Source organism: Podarcis gaigeae (assembly GCF_964106915.1).
Source record: "Podarcis gaigeae genome assembly, chromosome: 13".
NCBI lineage: Eukaryota > Metazoa > Chordata > Lepidosauria > Squamata > Lacertidae > Podarcis > Podarcis gaigeae.
In genome coordinates this window covers 33085869-33104556 of record NC_139689.1, presented here as the reverse complement: position 1 = coordinate 33104556, position 18688 = coordinate 33085869, and the positions used below count along the sequence as shown (strand labels likewise).

The following is an 18688-nucleotide window of genomic DNA, read 5'->3' as shown; positions in this document are numbered from 1 at the left end:
CACAAAATTGGCCCTTTTTTTGGTAAACACCGTGTTTTGAAGTGGCACATCTGAATGTGGAAGAAATTTTGACACATCTGGCATTGATGCCAAAGCACAACACAGTAGTGTGCTTACGACATCGCTGCTGTTCCCATCCCCACAGCAAAGTGTGTGTGGTTGAGAATTCAGATTTGTGATGTAGGAAATGTGCTTTCCCAGCAATTTCTCTGGGCAGTCTGAGTACTGGGAAATGATGGCTTTCCGGGGGGCAACTGCAGCTTGATTCTTAGAAAAAACATAGCTCCTTGAATTGTATTTGGCTATAGGGAGCCCGTATAGGCTCTAGAGTATGGCTGTAGCAGACTTCTAGTGAATATCCTGCCAACAGTTGGCTCCACACCAATTGGCAGAATCTGAATTGGCAGAATCTTCTAGATAGTTTGAAGTAAAATCCACCCTAAATGATTTCATTTGTTGTTGTTGGCATCTGTCTATTTTGGGAGACAATGGAGGAGTGCGCCTCTGGGGTGAAGTCAAACCGATTTACAGCGTCTGCTGTGGCTGTAGAAACCGATACAGGAGAGCTATGTTTTGTTGCAGCTGGGGCAGATGAAGGCCTACAATTGTGCTGCTGCAGATGCATCCTTGTGTTTCTTCTTTCTGTGCTCCTCCTAGTGGACATTCCTCCTCTGGTCATTGCTGTGGATACACAACCTGACTGTCTGTCTCCAGGCACTTTGGTCATCCTGAAGGGATTCCCACACAAAGGGGTTGATATAGCCAGCCTTGAGAAACAGTTGGCACAGTCTATATCATTCATGGTGGTCTTGCAGGATAATAAATGAATTCTGGGAGATGGTGTATAATGAACTTAAGAAAATGGTTTAAAGAACGTTTGCCAAAAACCCAGAAGCTTTCCTTCTGGGAATAATAACAACAGAAATCCCCCCAAAAACCCAAATGTAAATGGCCACAGCTGCCAGAATTCTGGCGGCACAAAAGTGGAGAACAGATGCAGTACCATCAAGAGAAGAATGCCATTTTAAAATATTAGAATACAGTGGTACCTCGGTTTTTGAACGTCTTCGTTGAGAAACATTTCGGGTTTTCGAACGCCGTAAACCTGGAAGTAAATGCTTTGGTTTTCCAACACGCCTCAGAAGTCAAACATGCCACGTGGTTTCCGTATTGAGTTTTCTGTATTGAGACTTTCGTACAGAGTTTTCGGTTTTTGAACATTTCAGAACTCGAACAGTCTTCCGGAACAGATTACATTCCAAAACTCTGGTACCACTGAATATAGAATTAGGCAGTATGACAAATAGATTAAGAAATAAAGATGGTAAAAGTTTAAAAGAAGACTGGACATTATATATAGTTTATATGGAAAAATATTACAGCAAGAACATAATCATGACAGACTGACAAAAATTACTCAGCAGTAGAAGGTGGAATGTGAGAGAATGTAAGGTAATGAAAATAATCTAGTGGAATAAGAAAACGCAGTTAAAATGATAGCAAATAGGAAGCCATGGGAAGAGTGGAAGGGGAGTAAAAGTTAAGATATATTAGTTAAATAAATCAGAGGAATAAGTTATGTTACCAGTAATCACATATACAGTGGTACCTTGATTTTTGAACATAATCCGTTCCGGAACTCCATTCTTAAACCAAAGCGTTATTAAACCAAGGCGTGCTTTCCCATAGCAGCGGCGGACTCAATTTACAAATGGAACACTCAACAGGAAATGAAACATGTTCTTATTCCAAGGCAAAGTTCACAAACCAAAACACCTACTTCCGGGTTTGCAGCGTTCTTAATCCAAGTTATTCATAAACTAAGCTGTTCTTAAACCAAGGTACCACGGTATAGCCTGCCAACCTAGCAGTTCGAAAGCACCTCCGGGTGCAAGTAGATAAATAGGGACCGCTTACCAGCGGGAAGGTAAACGGCGTTTCCGTGTGCGGCTCTGGCTCGCCAGAGCAGCGATGTCACGCTGGCCACGTGACCCGGAAGTGTCTCCGGACAGCGCTGGCCCCTGGCCTCTTGAGTGAGATGGGCGCACAACCCCAGAGTCTGTCAAGACTGGCCCGTACGGGCAGGGGTACCTTTACCTTTACCTTTACCACGGTATATGTCTTATATTTATGCTATTCCTTTCTTATTATCTAATGTATGTCATGTATGTCTGTAACACAGTATGTGTTGGTGATGTGATATAAGGGGGGGAAGATATAGCCAGCCTTCAAGTCTCATTTGCAGACATATTTGTAATGCAGAATTACTCTTCTCTGTAGACCATGTCATTGGGGATCCTACCATCTTCCATGCTGTGGATGTAACTAAGCCAGTGTAGGTGTCACTGAGACAGGAGTGTGAACATGCTGGGAATATGGGTTTGGGAAAGCACATCTTTACTTGAGACCGTGTCCTGCCATGTGACGTCCAAAATATTCCTGACGCAGTGCATGTGGAAGGCGTTGAGACGCTGCTCCTGGCAGTTGAAAGTTGCCCACGACTCACTTCCATAAAGCAGCGTGCACAACACACAAGCCTACATTTTGATATTGGTCATTAGCATCACATTCTCCCATACCAGGAGGTGAGTATTGTATGAATACTTTCATACAGGGATGAAATCCAGGTGTTAATACAGCAAGTTTCTGATGGGATGATAAAAGGGTTTTCTCAAGTGAAGCTGACAATGCTTTTTGGTCTCTAATGCATCTGTCGTGAAATTTATAACACATTTTGCGATATTCCTATCTTACTTGTCTTCTGTGAAGCTCCCTCATTTTATCCTCACAACAATCCTGTGACCTAGATTAGGCTGAGAGAAATAGAGTGTGGTCCAAGGCCCAACCAAATGAGCTTCATAGCTGAGCAGGGACTGGAACGTGAGTCTCTTCAAGTTAACATAATATAAAAAGTGGGAGAGAGCTGTTTGAAAACCAAACATACATTTGATCAGTATTGTCCCTTCATTCAGTTTGTGAACCTGGAGAAGAAATCTGTTTTTTTTCTTCTTCTCCTTCATAGAGCCACCTGTGAAAACTCCTAGATTTTTTTTGGTGAGAACAAATAATCTGAAACGGGTCAATGGGTCAGCCTCTTGTTGGAACTAGAATGGAATTCAGTTTTCTAGAATGCAAAACAGGTTGGGCTAGCGAATTTGTCACAGGTGTATCTTGCATGCACCGTTGACTGTGCACACAAGGTTGCTTTATCTAAACTCACTTCTCTTTTAAGTGCAAACATTATTTATTTATTTTTTACATTTGTGTGCTTGTTTATAGCTTTTAATGCCCTGGTTCACAGGACCTGCTAATCCAAGCCTTGGCTACAGCTTGTGGATAGTGAGGAGAGAGTTAACCATAAGTTCTGGTTTGGATGATATGTCAAGACAAACCTTGGCGTAGTTTAGTGTATCAGGGCAGCAAAAACAGCTGCAAACTCATTTCCAGGAGCCCACATGTTCATGCAGTCACACTAAACCAAGGACTCAGCTATACAGCTGCAAATAAAACATTTTCAATGTATTGTAAAGTGCAGTATACAAATGCGACACTAGATGGCAAGAGTGAGCTATGCCAAATTCAATGTATATTTCAAAACGTGTTTTTTAAAAAAGCATTTTCACAGTGGTTTTTTTTTAATATGTATGTAGATTCCACCCAAGGTTTAGCTTAGTGTGTTGTGTGCTAACTTACCCATTGTAAACTTTGCATCTGGTATATTTTATTTTACTGTTTGCCCGATACAAGTATTTACCGTATATGCTTGGTTTTACAGTTGTGTTTGGTCACTTTTCTTAAAAAAAGTGACTAAAAAGTACAATTAATATATAAACTAATAACAACAAGAATAATATAACCACTGTTCCTCTTGTCATTTTTGCTCGTTGTGGAAGCTTTTATATGGTAGTCTTCCGCATCAAGTTCAGCTTTCTCTCTCATACTGAAATAATTGGTGTGTGAATACGACGGCTGATGCTGAACTTTGGGCCTGAGCTTTGGCTGTATAGGCAGGAAAAAGTTCCTTGCATTTGAAGTGTGGCTGGACTGCTGCATTTTTAAAAATAGTTTTATTGGGCAGTTGGGGAAACAAAGGCTTTTCTTCCTCATCCCCTCCCTGCTCAGCCCTCTTGTGTCAGGGCTGACAGCTGTGCAGAGGCAAAGAGCCTTGTCTTGTTCCTCAGGCTCTGTAACTTGGGCTTGTTGAGACATGTGAGGAAAAGAGAATGTGGGTGAGTCTGAACAGGGCACAAAAATGCCATCCAGGATCTGGCGGGGAAGGGCCTGACGGACATGAAAGTGGTGGTTTCGGAGGATTTTTGTCATTTTTTGGCGGTAGCAACGAAGTGGAAGGTATTGTGTGTGTGGTGGTGCTTTTGAGGCCTGCTTATGACAGCAGGGCAGCCATGTTTGGTTTTGTGAGCATCTTTGGCAGCTCTCTCTCTGTGCTTGGCTCTGTGGAAACATCGCTGCAGGTTCCTTGCGACTTGATAAAGCCTCACTGAGGTAATAAAACCCGTGTCTGGACTGAACCCCTTCAGACGGTCGGATGACTGAAGACCCAAATTCCTTACACATAGAAAACCGTACAGCTGGCTTTCTCTCTCTCTCTCGTACTATTTTGTTATGTGGGAGGGACTTGCTTATTTATATTTATCTAATGGAGAAACATTCAGTCATGCGAGCTTCCCACAAACAGTCTGATGTGGTATGGCTCAGGTTATCATTTTATTGCCTCAAACCCAGGCACTACACAGCAGACACGTGTAGCATCTTCCAGTAGGGTTGCCATATTTCAAACCGTGAAAATCCGGAAGTTGTTGCCTTTTTTGAATGTTTTTTTATGGAAAATCAGCAAAAATCGGCCAACATGGGCTGCCATGCACCCGGGTTTCCCCCGACATTTTACCGATTTCCACCTGGGCACTGTTGCCAATCGCAGTATTCCCGGATATGTCCAGGAAATTCTGGGGATATGGCAACCCTATTTTCCTGACTTCTTACAACAAAAGAAAAGAAAATAAACTCTTGGGAGGCTGAGGTGAGAGTGAAGGAAAGGGTGAGGCAAAGGAACTACTTAATCCTTTCCCCTCCACATATTTTTCCCCCACTCAAAATTCCCCGCCCCACTGCGTTTCAACCCATTGGAGTGGGTAGGTGAGAGATAGATACAATTTCTGTCTCGGGTGGAAAAAAACGGGCAAGTTTCGAAACATTCAGAGGCTCAAGGATCAAGCAGCTCCCTGGAGAAAGGCAGGGAAAGCTGGAGGAGATAATAGAACCACTTGCCCTCCTTTAATGGTGGGTTTTCATGTCTCTGCTAAGCAGCTAATTGTTCCCCCCTCCCCAAACCTGTAGGGAAAATCAACTCAAGCAAGCACTCTGCGCTAAAGGTGATATAAGGTAAGCGCAGATAAACAAAGGAAGGAGAAATGTGACTCGCAGCCCACTGTATTACTTCAGACTGCCAGGGAGAGATGTCATTTTGAGTGCTCTTGTTTGTTTTTTCCTACCCCCTGCATATAGAAAACAAGCACATCAGGCAAAGGGTCTTTCCTTCTACAGTGGTACCTCAGGTTACATACACTTCAGGTTACATACGCTTCAGGTTACAGACTCCGCTAACCCAGAAATATTACCTTGGGTTAAGAACTTTGCTTCAGGATGAGAACAGAAATTGTGCTCTGGCAGCGTGGTGGCAGCAAGAGGCCCCATTAGCTAAAGTGGTGCTTCACGTTAAGAACAGTTTCAGGTTAAGAATGGACCTCTGGAACGAATTAAGTACTTAACCCGAGGTACCACTGTATGCTAATTTTCTACTTAGGGTAAGGTTACCAGATTTTTTTCAATGAATCTGGGGACACTTTTCAACTTCCTACTAAACAGATGGGTTTTGTCAGGGGACTGGTTTGTAAATCCGGGGACTGTCCCTGGGAAACGGGGGCGTTTGGTAACCTTAATTTAGGGAATTATTATTTTTCACATAGTGATTCTTACGTACACACACAACTGTGATCTCCATCCCTGACCCTTAGCATTACGTGATACAATCCAGTCTTCTACATCTGAACCCGCTCACTACATTTTGTTGTGCATGAAGAGTGAGCACTGAAGACAGATTCTGCGGATAGCCCTATTGAGCCCTGACTGTACTTAAGATTCAGTCTTGCTTCTATGTATCATGAATGGATATCCAATATTGTCCCTGATACCTTGATACCCATTATGATGTGCTAATATCTCATAATGCAACTGTGTTCAACTTTAAAATTACCCTCAAGTTAAGTGTGCTAATTTTTAAATTCTCTTTTATTGATTTAACAAATCAAAAAGCCTGCACGTTTCTGTTCCCTTCCTTTTTTTCCTATTAAAAAAAGGTTCTGTTTTGAACAGAAGGAAAGCTTGAGTGAGACATTTTAGATGCTTAGATGGTATTGGCCCGGGATTTGGGAATTCTGGTCAATTCCCGATCATTATTATCTCAGAACCTGCTTCTGCACTCTCATAAATAAAAGGTGACCGTCTTTGAGTTGCTTTTGGACTTCCACAAATCATACACTAACCCAGCTTGGAAACTGCCACCTTGGGTATCATGGGCACTGAGAGAGTTTCCAGAGTCTTGTAATTTTCAGGTGAGATTCAGTCACATACCAGAAAATTCAGGTTGCACAAGTATAGTTGACTGGGAAGTCTTGAGCATCAAATACACTTCTTCAAAAGCTCAGACTTTTTTGCGACAAGGAAAGTGAAAGGAAAATGCACTGGAAAGTGTGGAATAACATTTGCTTTGACCCTAGGTGGTTTAACATCTCTGCAAACAAATCAGGTTGAATTCTCAGTAAACAGGTCATCTGGAAGCACACTGTGTCTGACCCAGCACTTAATTTTGACACAACTCAAGTGCACTGAGCCATGCCCATAATTGTCGATTGACTTCCAAATGAAGAAGGGACTTGGGGTTTGCAGTCCAAAATACACCTTGGAGTGTGGCACAACTGCACCGCCAGGAAGGAAACTGTCTCGAACATTAGGCCTTAACATCATGTTTGGGCCAAGCATGTTGCTTCCATGCCAATCCTTGCCAGTTACACGTATAAATGAATAAGGAACACATGCACCACAAAATAAATTTTGGACCACCCCAAATTATCCGCTCAATATGTGAAATTTGCACACAGCTGCTGTTCAGAAATGCAAATTTCTGTGCTTGGTCTCCCCTCTCCTGCCCTGAGTTTGAATATTTAGTTAGTTATATGCTGCCACAAAAGTTCTCTGAGTTGCTTGAATAAATTATGTGTATGTGTATAATACAGCTCTAGGTATATCTACTCAGAAGTAGGTCCCATTATCTTTAGTGGGGCTTACTCCTAGGTAAATGTGTAAGATTGCAGCCTTCGTGTGTGAAATGGCCCTCATTGTGAACAGTGAAATGTTAAGCACTTACGCTCAATTAATATTTCTGCAGTCTTGGGTCTATGTAAAAAGCGAAACATACGTTCTTTGGAGCTGGGTGGGATATCCTATTCCATAGCCAGTTCATTTTTTAAAGAAAAGGCTCTTCTGGTATTTGAAATGGATCGGGATGTGTGGAGAAAAACTGAAAGACGAAAAGACACCGCAGGAGCCGGGGAGAGAATGTGCGGTGGGTGATAAAAGTCCTTGGCTCTCCGAGGACAGGGATTGCTATCCCAACAATTCTTGGTATTTCTCCTTGCACATTCATATATTTCTTTCTTTCCTTCCTTTTTTTTCCTTTTTGCATGCTTCTCCCAGGGCCTTTGCATGGCTGGAATACTTCTTAGGACCTCCCCCTAAGTAACAGCACCCTGTGGTTGGAGGAAGGGGGGGTTCCTGTGTGACTGGACAGGACTAGACTGAAGGTTTTAGTTAACCCCCAGCTTCCAAAATAAATATTAAGCCAGCTTGACTACTTTGGGGGTTTCTCCCTCCCCTCCCTTGCTGGGCTCTTATGCTTTCACCAAATATACCTACGATTCGCTTCTCCCAGTATCTATGGATGGCTTTTCCAGCTTTTGTTTCTGAAAGTTAAGCCCCATTTCCAGTGACTTGTACTACCAACCTTATTTTTTCGATGCAACCATGAGGACTAGAAACTTTCCCTTGCAAGACAGATTCTGTGCAGGGTCTCAGTTGTTCCAGCCATGCTGCGGACACGTTAAATAAGAGTGACTTCCGGCTGGTTCTCGTGTCGTTGTTTACATCTGTATTTCACCAATGTTTTTCTAACATCTTTAGTTAAAAAAGTGCCAGCCGTTTAATTTTGGCAGTTGCTGTAGCATAGTCCGGGTAGGAGTGTGAGCTGTGAACCAGGAAGTTGCTAGTTCTGATCTCACCTTTGCTGCATACTCACTCAGCTTCAGAATCCTAGATGCAATATGGGGATAATACACAACCATTGTAAAGATTACAGAAAAAATGTACGTGAAGCACCTAGGAAATCGCTAAGAGTGGTAACTGCTAACAGAGTAAAAGGTTGAAAATTTCTAAGAGTGGTAACTGCTAACAGGAAAAGGTACAGAGGTGTACGCATGCTGGAAGTAATACCTTTGGCCAGTACTTCTGATAACCGAGTTACTCAGGATGAAGACCGGTGTAATAAAAGAGAGCTTATGGTGCATCCTTTGGCTGTGGGATGAGCCCAGTGTTTTAACTGTAACTGCAGACTTGCATACAAGTGATATCAGTACCTCAAACGCTACTTCAGTTTTCAGCCTGGTCTCTCCTAGTTCTTCAGCTTAATTCCTTAAAAAAAAATAATTAAAAGCACTGCACAAATGTCCATACTTTTATCTATTCATTTACATCTTCCTGGTTTTCTTAAGTTTTCAAAAAACACCGCAAACAACTCCAGAGTTTAGGGTGGAGGTAGATTCTTAAGTGAGACCAGCCAGTCCAGACCATGTACCGGTACTGCATCAAAGTTTTAACAACAGTGGCAGAGCTTGATCCTGAAGTGGAAAGGTGCGTTTGGATGGCAGGCAGGGTGGGCACTCCCAGATCAGATTGCTCCTCTAAAAAGCTTGTGCCTTTTTACACTCTCTGCATGTGCTATTGGATAATTCTTTCCTTTATTGCTAGTTGTGGCCGAGCTCTTTCAGAAAGAGCGAACTCAAATTAAGCCCTCACAGTGGATAAAAGCTTTCTGTATACTGTACCTTGCCAGCTTGTAACTCTCCCCTCTCCAGGCTGGAGGAACGCTATCCAAATTGGGTTGGTGTCAGATGTGGATCCCATCCCATCTAGTTGCGCCTCTCTCTCCCCCCCCCCCGCACCCCCTCCCCCAAATGCACAGCCGGCTAGTTCCAGCTCATTAAACAGGATTGCCTCCATAGAATTGCCCCCGCCTGCAGCACCACGATTCCTTTGTTAGTCTCAGATTAGCATCCCCAAGGGTGCTGATTCTGCAGGAGGGCATTGGCGAATGGGTTAATTTATTCCCGTGTCCCCTCCCAGCAGCAAGGCTATTCCCTATCCCCAATAACCACTTAAAAGTGACTCGCTAGCCTGATACACTGGGATAAAGATTAAAGAGGTGTGGGGAGGGGGAGGACTGGGGGGAGTCCATTGTGCTTTTCATGCCCAGAGCTTCATCAAAAAGTGAAACATTCTTTATTCTCCCCCCCCCCGCGTGCATTTTGAGGGGGCCTCCTTGCACCTGTCCAGCTTTGGTCTTGCCATATGTGTCTTGGGAGGGGCACAAGGAGACACAGGAAATCCCTTCTTTTGCTGATCCTCTTAAAACACTTTAGGAGGCATTTTACGTCCTCTCCTATCTCACCTCCTCCCTATCTTGCTTTAATTTTCCAGCGATTGTGAATTGTTTCGTTAAATCACAGTCTGCACCATCCTGAATCCTTAGGGCTTAGCAGAATATTCGTTTGTACAAAAATCAGTTATGTGTCAAAACTTTTTTTTTTTTTAATTGGAGCTTTTCATTCCACGTTTTGAAAATGTTTATAAATTGTTCGCTCCCGCCCTCCACTGGTGCATTCCATATTTTGGGGCGTTGTGTAGGTAACAACCATTCAGAAGCAAAAATCTGCTGCCGGCTAAGACAGCTGACTAAAGAATCACATGGAAAATTATTACGAGCTTTAAATATCCTGCGAAAATTCTCTAGCAAACGGCTCCAGCAGTCAGAATTCCTGGCTCTCTCCTGGCTTAATGATGGCCAAAATAGAAAGACCTTAGGAAAGTGTTTGGGGCTTGAGATACGGGAAGCCTCTGAACTTTCAGTGGAGGTGCTAGTGTTGATGCTACTCACAGACTTATTGTTGCTGCAAAAAAACGCATTGGGGAGTAATGTTTAGACACCTCTTTTGTGCACATGTGAATAAGCCCTGGTTTCTGCAATCCATCTGCTGCTTTCTCTCCCTCACCCCGCCCCGTAAGCAGATCATGCCTGCTTGTGCCAGCATAAACTTTATGCATGTATTATCAGGTTCTTATTATAACATTGTAAGTTTTCCATGTGGTGAAGAAGCATGCATGAACCCAAAGCTTGCTACCATGCCTGCCACCAGTATAACCAATGCACACAGGCTGTGTGTGTGTGTGTGAGCACATTCCTGTCTCCACCATTCTTTCCCTTTGAAGAAAGTTGAACACATAGAACAGTGCTAACTGCTTCTGGTGGATCAGATAAAATGAGCCAAGCTGCAGATCTACTAAAATCCTCCCTACCAAAGACCTCATTTCATCAAAGTTCCCTGTGTGTTGGAACCTGTGGTCCTCTAGATGTTGCAGGATTACAGAAAACCAGTGTGGTATAGTGGTTAAAGTCATGAACACGGTCATGAACCTTACTGGGTGACCTTGAGCCAATCACAGCCACTCAGTCTAACCTACCTCACAGGGCTGTTGTGGGGATTAAATGAGGGGGAGAACCATGTACACCACCTTGAGCTCTTTAGAGAAAAAGGTGGGATATAAATGCAGTAAGTAAGTAAGTAAAGTTCCCATTGCTCTTGACCCATTGGCTGTGCTAGCTGTGGCTGATGGGAGCTGGAATCCCAACAAAATTTTGGAGGGCTGTAGGTCCTCCACCCCTGCCTTAAATGCATATACTCCCTTCCCTGTTGTCATGACAATGCACAATGTTCTTTTTGTTTGCTTTTTTGGCATCCCCTTGGATAGTTCAGTTGGAACACCACTGTCGTCTTCTTTCCTCACCATGGCCTAGAAATCTAGCAAATGAAAAGCTTGTAGTCTGTCTTAATATTTTTTTTGTCTAAGAAGAGGTTTCTGGTGGTAGTTCTATGGGTCCACATCCCTTGCCTAGCATGACTTGCCCTTTGGCGGCTCCTGATTGAGAGGACTACTGGAATGGAAATCCCATGGCACAGGGAGGACCAGGAACTATGGAGAGTTATGGTTGGATGTGGAGAGTTGGCTGGTTAAATCATCCTGCTGTGTGGCTGGAGGTAATGGAGGTAGACCCATTCTGATTTTTTAAAATTTCTGCGGAACATGCTTGATACGTTACTGTTCGCTCCTTGGGGCAGAGACTTGTCTTTATTGTTGTTGTTACCCTTGCTTATATTGTTCTGTCAAATGCCACACACACTGATGGCATTGTGTAAACAAACACAAACGCCGCAATAATAGGCTGAGGTTTATATAAAAAAAATCAAGCTCGAGCTTAAAGCTCCTCTGTTTCTTTGCTTCCTCCCCAATTAGCACGAGTTCTGTTATTTCATGCATAAGCTAGAGTTGGCCAAATCTGGCCGTGACCCTGAGTTTCCCAGTGCTCAGGATGCAGGGAGCCAGGGGTGGGGGGCACGGGGAGAAAGGAAAACCGCCCCCCCATGTCTCTCTTTCTGGCAAGTGGGGGAGCGCTCCAGCTCTCAAATAAGTTCAGGAAGGAAGGAAGGAAATTGTATGTTCATGCTGTGATTTAGAAGAAATGCAGAGGATTTAAAAGAACACAACACCAGCAAGAACACTATCCCCCCTCCTCCGGCGTGGACACTGAGATGGAGTCAGCTGGAGTGGGCTGGGTCACATAGGGGTGGGGTGGGGCAGAGATGGCCTGATACCTCAGAGCAGCTGCAGGGCTGTCTGTGCGGAATGAACACGAGGGAAGCTCCATTCTCTTTCTGTCTGCCTAGCTGTCAAGTCACAACCTAGTCTCTCTGATTTGCATCCATCTCATTCCCACCAGGCAGAATTTGCTGCCACTGCTGCCTCCTCCTCCTCCACTTCTCCCCATGTAATTAGTTTTCTCTGTACAGTCTCAGGGCTTTTCCCTTTCTGCTTCCGCCTGTTGTAGGAAGAGGAGTGTGGTATTCTAAGGCCAGTTGCTGTTTTCTCTCTGAGTGTGTGTGCGGAGATATCTGGCGTGCCCGGACTTGGAAATCCTCAATGTTTTGCCCATGATACATGAGACGGGAGACTTGAGACAGAGCAACATCTTGGATAAGGAGGAAAAAACAAAATACAAGCTAGCAGATTTCCTACCGAAGTTGTTGAGAGCAGTCGAGAAGAACGTCCTCTGTCCAAAGAGTGTGGATGGAACCTAACCAGCCTGGTGCCAGGAGTTAAAAGATCCAGTTTGAAATCTCTCTTTATTCACCTATCCCAAGTTTCTTCCGATCTGCCGGTTCTGTCACTTCAGCTTTGCTGTGCCAGGAATTTCCTCATCTGGGAGTGCAATGGTAGAAGAAGGCACCAGCCGGGGGGATCGGGCTCCCTGTGGTGGCGGGCCACGGGGACCCCCACGCCCTCCAGCCCCGCCGCACCATGGCATCTCAGTGGTGGGCAAAGCCGTGTGGAGCGTGGCACGAGCAGGGAAAGGCTGGCGCTTTGAGCGAGCTGTCGGTGTCGATTGCAGCTTGCCCGAACCCCGTTGCATCTGGCTGACGAGTTTGCGGAACGACAACACCGAATGGTGGGAGAAGCGGTGGCGCCGTGCCGGGGCAGGGATGGCTCGGCAGAAGTGCCGTGCGCGACCCAGAATAGAGAGGAATTTCATGGTGAGAGAGCTATATTGCCTTCGTGTGTCTTGTTTGTGTGCATATGTGTTCCCTTTCAAGGCAGCTCTGAAGGGCAGCTCTGAGCAGGTCATTCCTTCTCAGCCTTGTTTCCCCAAATCTGTAAAATAGGGAGGAATTGTGACCTGCCTTTTGGTGAAGTGGTTGGGAGAGTGACTTGAAAGGGAAGACTTCAGGTTGTTTTACTGATGTTTGTGGCTTGCGTGTTTCTCTTGCCTACTGGGACATGCTTTGAGCCAGAGCTTAATGCATTCTCTGTGCATTTAGGAAATGAGAAGAAATAATAAAAAAGGGCAGCTTGAGCTTGTATGTGGAGTATTTTCCTTGCCAGTAACTGCAGCCAGCACTATCTGAAATTGGGGAGTGGGGCAGCTTTCAGGTCAAAACATGCATCTCCTGGGCAGACTTGAGAACTGGCACCTCATTTTAGAAATCAAGGGCTGTTTAATTTCCACATCCCATGAACAATGATCCTAAATTTTCCTAGGGCACATATATAACAGGCACTGTGGTTGTGCTGGTTTTCTTTTGTTTGCGAACGGTTGTGTTGGCAAATGTGTTTGAACACCCATCCAAAGTGGATCCCTAAATGGCAGGATCAGGACACCGTGGTGGGTGAGCAGGCTGCTAGCCAGCACGGATTTCAAGAGGGCAGATACCATGAAAAGAATTAATCATAGTCTCACCGTCTTGCCTGCCCTTGGGGATAGCTTGCTCACAGCATCCGTTTCCATGCTATGTAATATGGGAATACTTTACATAGCAACACCCTAATGACAAGTTACCTTCTTGGGTTGTTCCTCAATTAGATAAGGATTTCATTCTGCTTGTCAGTTACTAGATCTTTAAGTAGCTCTGTGAGCCTGTAGGGTTAGAAAGTTGGACTTAAACCTGGGAAGTTCGGCACCAAATCTTTCCTGGAATACGGAGTTGCAACCTGCCCAGAATCTTTCATTTGTGTGCGTGCATTTATATCCTATTACAGTATTCTTTCTATTATTCTTTGTACCCAATTATCCTTGTGGGGCGGCTTATATAGGGGTGCTCGAAAGGAATAGTCACAGTTTCTTTGCAAGATATATTTGAGTGAGAGGTAGTGACTGTCTCACAATAGCTTCTTGAGTTTCATAGTTGAATGGGGATTGGAGCCTATGTCCTAGCCTAGGTGTACATTGCATTTTAATAGAACGGTAGCATTAAAGTCCTGTGCTCAGGCAATCCTCCTTATGATGCAAGATAAAGCTGAGTTCTGCAACCTGTGAAAGTTGCATGCATTAAGAAAGTTTCCACAAGTGTGCATATAATTTGTTCAGCAGGGTGTTTGAAATATTTTGCATAAATTTATTCCAGTTATTGCTGGGAGGGGCAATGCATAGATGCCCAACTCCCAACCACTGAGAATCATTCTTCACCTTCTCCTCAGGCTTCTAAGAATTCACTAGTCGTTGCCCAGCATATGTTCACAGCCAAGAGGGTCTCTTGATGTTTCTTTGTTTTTAATGAAAGCTGAGATTCTCAGGAAGCGGGAGTCTTTGTTCCCCCCTGCATATAATTGTGTGTCTTACCTCCACAAGTTCCATACTCCACCTACTGCACATTAGAAAATATATGATTTTCCTCCCTCCCAATTAAGGGCTAGAGTTGTAAGTGTATCATTAAGTGGAGTCTTTTCGCTTAAAATAATGTCTTTAAAATAGTGCCTATCTCTACATGCTGCCTTTCTGCCAACACGCTCAGAAGTTTGCAGCTGTTGGAGACGTACGTCCAAAGCAGGGCCAGTGTCAGAAGTCAGCATCATTGGGCACCTGCCAAGGCCTGCCCCCTAGCAGAGAGCCCACTGCCAACCCCGAGCGCTCCCTGCCAACCCCTGCTGCTCCTCTTTGCCATCACTGTCTGTTCACCTGCTCTCTCCAAGCAGGTCAACAGTGACAGCAGCAAGGAGAAGGTGGAGTAACTTCCGTTCACCTTTCCCTTTCCTTTTAGGCACAAGCTGACAGGGCAAATGAATGGGCAGTGCCAGTGATATGGGGCTACTTGGGGGAGAGCTGGGGCATCATAAGAGCATTAGAAGTGCACTGCTGGATCTAGTTCAGCATCCTGTTCTCACAGTGGTCAGCCATATGCCCATGGGAAGCCTGTGAGCAGAACCTGAGTGCAACAGCAATCTCCTCTCTTGGGTTCAGAGATTTGCTGCTGCCTCTGACAGTGGAGCTAGAACATAGCCCATCAGGGCTAGCAGCCATTGGTGATAGACTTGTCCTCCAAGAATGTGTCTAATTCTGTTTTAAGTTTGTCGAACACAGTGACCATCAGGTCCATCACCACATCTTGGGGGAGCGAATTCCATATTTTATCTATGTGCAGTGTGAACAAAACCCGGAGCCAACACTTGATTCCAGGTGTTTATGCCTCTCTCCTTTTCCTTGGGAGATACTGCAGTTTTAGAAATGTGCTTCTAGAACCTAATAAAAGCAAATGATAAAAAACAGATAAAATGTTGTTCCTAATTAAGAGCTTTTAACATTGGCTATCAAATGCCTGTCCAAAGGCTCCTGAAAAGGACTCGTCTAGAACTGTTGCAAGTCATTAGGGGAAAAGACTTCTGTTCTGATAGGGCATATTTACACCCACCCACCCCTCACTGTGTTTAAAATATGGCATATGGTGGAAGAATCAAAGGAGGAGCTCTTGGAAATATATTAAACCCTACATGACTGAGAGGGAAGGGTGGTCCTAAGAGTTGTGTTGTATAATGTGCAGTGGAACCTCGGGTTGCAAACGTGATCCGTGCGGGAGGCATGTTCGCAACCCACAGCGCTGCGTCTGTGTACACACATGATGCGATTCTGCGCATGCACAAAGTGTGATTTAGTGCTTCTGCACGAGCGCCGAAACCCAGAAGTAACCCGTTCCGGTATTTCTGGGTTCGGTGTGTCCGTAACCCGAAAATGCGCAACTCGCAGCGTTCGCAACCTGAAGTATGACTGTATTCTGCTTCCGTGATTTAAGTTTTCAGATAATATGGGGGATGATCATTGAATTAATTATTCCCCCTTCCCACCCCCAAAAAACCTTATAAGATCTGCATACTTGCCTTTTCTGTTTATATGAAAACTCTGATTCTTAGAATACTGAATTCCACAAAGTGTTGTAAATAATCTCTCACCTGGTTACCTTTATGCAGCAGGTAAAGCTTCCTTCCAGAGAAATTTTACAGTGGCTGATTCTCTTCTTCCCAGTCTCCCCTTAGGCCACAAAGATACTTGCATATGTTATGCATATGGGCTAGTAAAACATTTTATAGGCTAGTGACTTTTCTGCAAACACTGTTATTTGCATGTGTGTATTTTGTAGGGTTTTTATTTTATTTTTTAAAAAGACATCCTATATCAGTTTATTAAGTTGATGGTAGCAGATGCCGTAGGGAGAGGGAGTTTAGAAAGGGGTAGGCTAATCTTGCAAGGAAAGATTAGGACATAACTAAGGAAGGCTAGAATGATTGATTTATTTTAAACCATGCTTCTAAAGTGTGTGCATTGACCATTATAGAACATGTGAGCTCTCTATATATTAAGGGCAGTGGATGCTGATTGATTCTTTGTTATATAGCACCATCTATATACATGACCCTTTATAGAGGACAGGTCACTGCGCCAGCAGATTGGCAGTCTAAACGCAAAGGATGCAACAGAGGAAAGAGATGAAAAGGGAGAGGCAAAATGTAGGTGGATGGGTTAATATTTAAGTGTCTTATAAATCGACCTGGCTTACATGTAATGCTAAGCCATGGTTTGTTTTGCTTAAGTGTGGTTTGCTTGTATGTCTGAATTAGTTCAAGCCAGCTAACTGTGGCCAACAAACCAGATAGTGAAATCATGGTTTGAAATTGGCTTATGGATCTCAGTTTGCATTAACCATGGTCTCTTGGTACACCCAAGCTGTCATCCTGGGTGCTGATCGAATCCTGATCACTGGCCTTCTCCCTTAACTTCAGTTAGGGAACTTTTAAGCTTTTATCCTAAATTGGCTTGATCCTTGTCATATCTCTGGCACCTGAGGGTGTCTGGACTCATTCCTGCTCTTCAGTGGTTGCTGACTTTGCCCTGTCAGTCTTCTGGAATAAAGCTTTGCTTCTTTATGTACGAGGAACTTCACTTATCATTATTCTTGGCCAGTGGCAGGAAATCTGAGCGTTTACTCATATGTAACTGACCTTTTACCAGGATAGATTGGGTTTATATATTAAACAGTGCTGGATTGGAGTGGGTCTTGCTTTTTCTGTTATTGGGAGGAAGAATAAAATTTCGGGGTAACTATCACCAAACGTTCATTTAAACAAAGGCAAACAGTGTTAGGCATTTTTGAAGGTGCTGTTTGGGAGGACATACTATAATTGGGGGTTGACAAGCTTTTTAGGCCCATGAGCACGTTTGGAGCTGTAATGGACTCTGGTAACTTCTACCTCCCCTCACTTCATTAGCCCCCCCTCCCCCCAGCTGTGAGACAGAACAAGAAGAAGCATGCGCACACATATTTTGTTTTTCAAAGGGATCTGAGCAAAAGTAGGATCTCATAGAATTAGTTTGAGTATTGAAAAGCAGGTAGAGGTGAAAGAGGAAGTGGGAAAGAGTGTCACTCTTCTGTCTTCCTCCTGCAGTGCCATATACTGTTCAAGGGGTGGGCGAATAGCCACTCTCAACACCTCATGACAAAAGGTACTCCAAGTGTGCAGGCAGGGGCCTCTGAGTCTTTGTGGGCACTAGGGGAAAACGTCAGGGGCACCATTGTGCCTCTGGGCACCACGTTGGTGACTCCTGTACTGTTCACACATGGTTTATATACTAGGGTAGGAACACAGGAAACAGTAGTATACCATGCTAGATCATTGATCCATCTACTCAGACAGGCAGCTGCTCTCCAGGATTACAATCAATTGTCTATACCATCACTTTATCCTCATAACTGGTAGTGTCAAAGTGCATGCTTTTGTATTATTCAACAATCCCTGCCCCAAAATACATTCTCCACTTTCCCCCCACTGGGAGGATCATGTATTTATTTAAAAGCATTTTAAACTGCTTAATATTTTTTAAAAATGTCTTTCAGTGATTTATACTATGCACAATATATAAATAAGAACAGTCACATCCTCTCCTGATTCACATGAAACCGAGAAGTAGAACTGGGTGTCATCCACATACTGATGACACCATGCCCCAGTTTTCGTAATGACGTCTCCCAGTTGCTTCATATAGATATCAAACAACATTGGGGGTTGTACAGTGCCCTGTGGCAACTCATACCATAGCACAGCTGCCAGGGGGCAGACATAAAGCCCCCCAAAGCTATCCTCTGAACCTGGCCTTGTAGGTAGGTAGGAAAGCCACTGCAACACAGTGCTATGAGTTCACAGTTCACGGAGTTGACCAGGAGCATACTGGGGTCAATGGTATTGAAAGCTGCCGAAAGATCAACTAAGAGCAATAGGGTCGTTCTCCCCCGTCCTCTCGCAAAGGAGGTCATCCCTCAGGGCAATCAAGGCCAATTCTGTCTCATGTTGTGTGAGGTCACGGGAGGATTATCCCAGCATCCTCTCTGGTTCTGCTTTTTAGAGAGAAAGTGATCATTGATTCTTTGGTAGACAGGGGCATTCTGGGAAGGGTCCTCACTCTGCTATT

At 44.2% G+C, this 18688-nt stretch overlaps 1 protein-coding gene across 4 annotated transcripts in view; it reads left to right on the top strand.

Annotated features, from left to right (window-relative positions):
- The window catches only part of ARHGAP23 (Rho GTPase activating protein 23), a 175580-nt gene that overhangs the window by 65401 nt on the left and 91491 nt on the right, over window positions 1–18688 (top strand). The window contains exon 1 of one of the 4 annotated variants that reach the window (XM_083708586.1): window positions 12120–12992. The exons of the other annotated variants lie outside the window; for them this stretch is intronic. Coding sequence (XP_083564712.1) covers window positions 12672–12992 — 321 coding nt within the window. The 5' untranslated portion in view covers window positions 12120–12671. Of the gene's footprint in view, window positions 1–12119; window positions 12993–18688 lie in introns of those variants that run through there. 4 annotated transcript variants of the gene reach the window in all.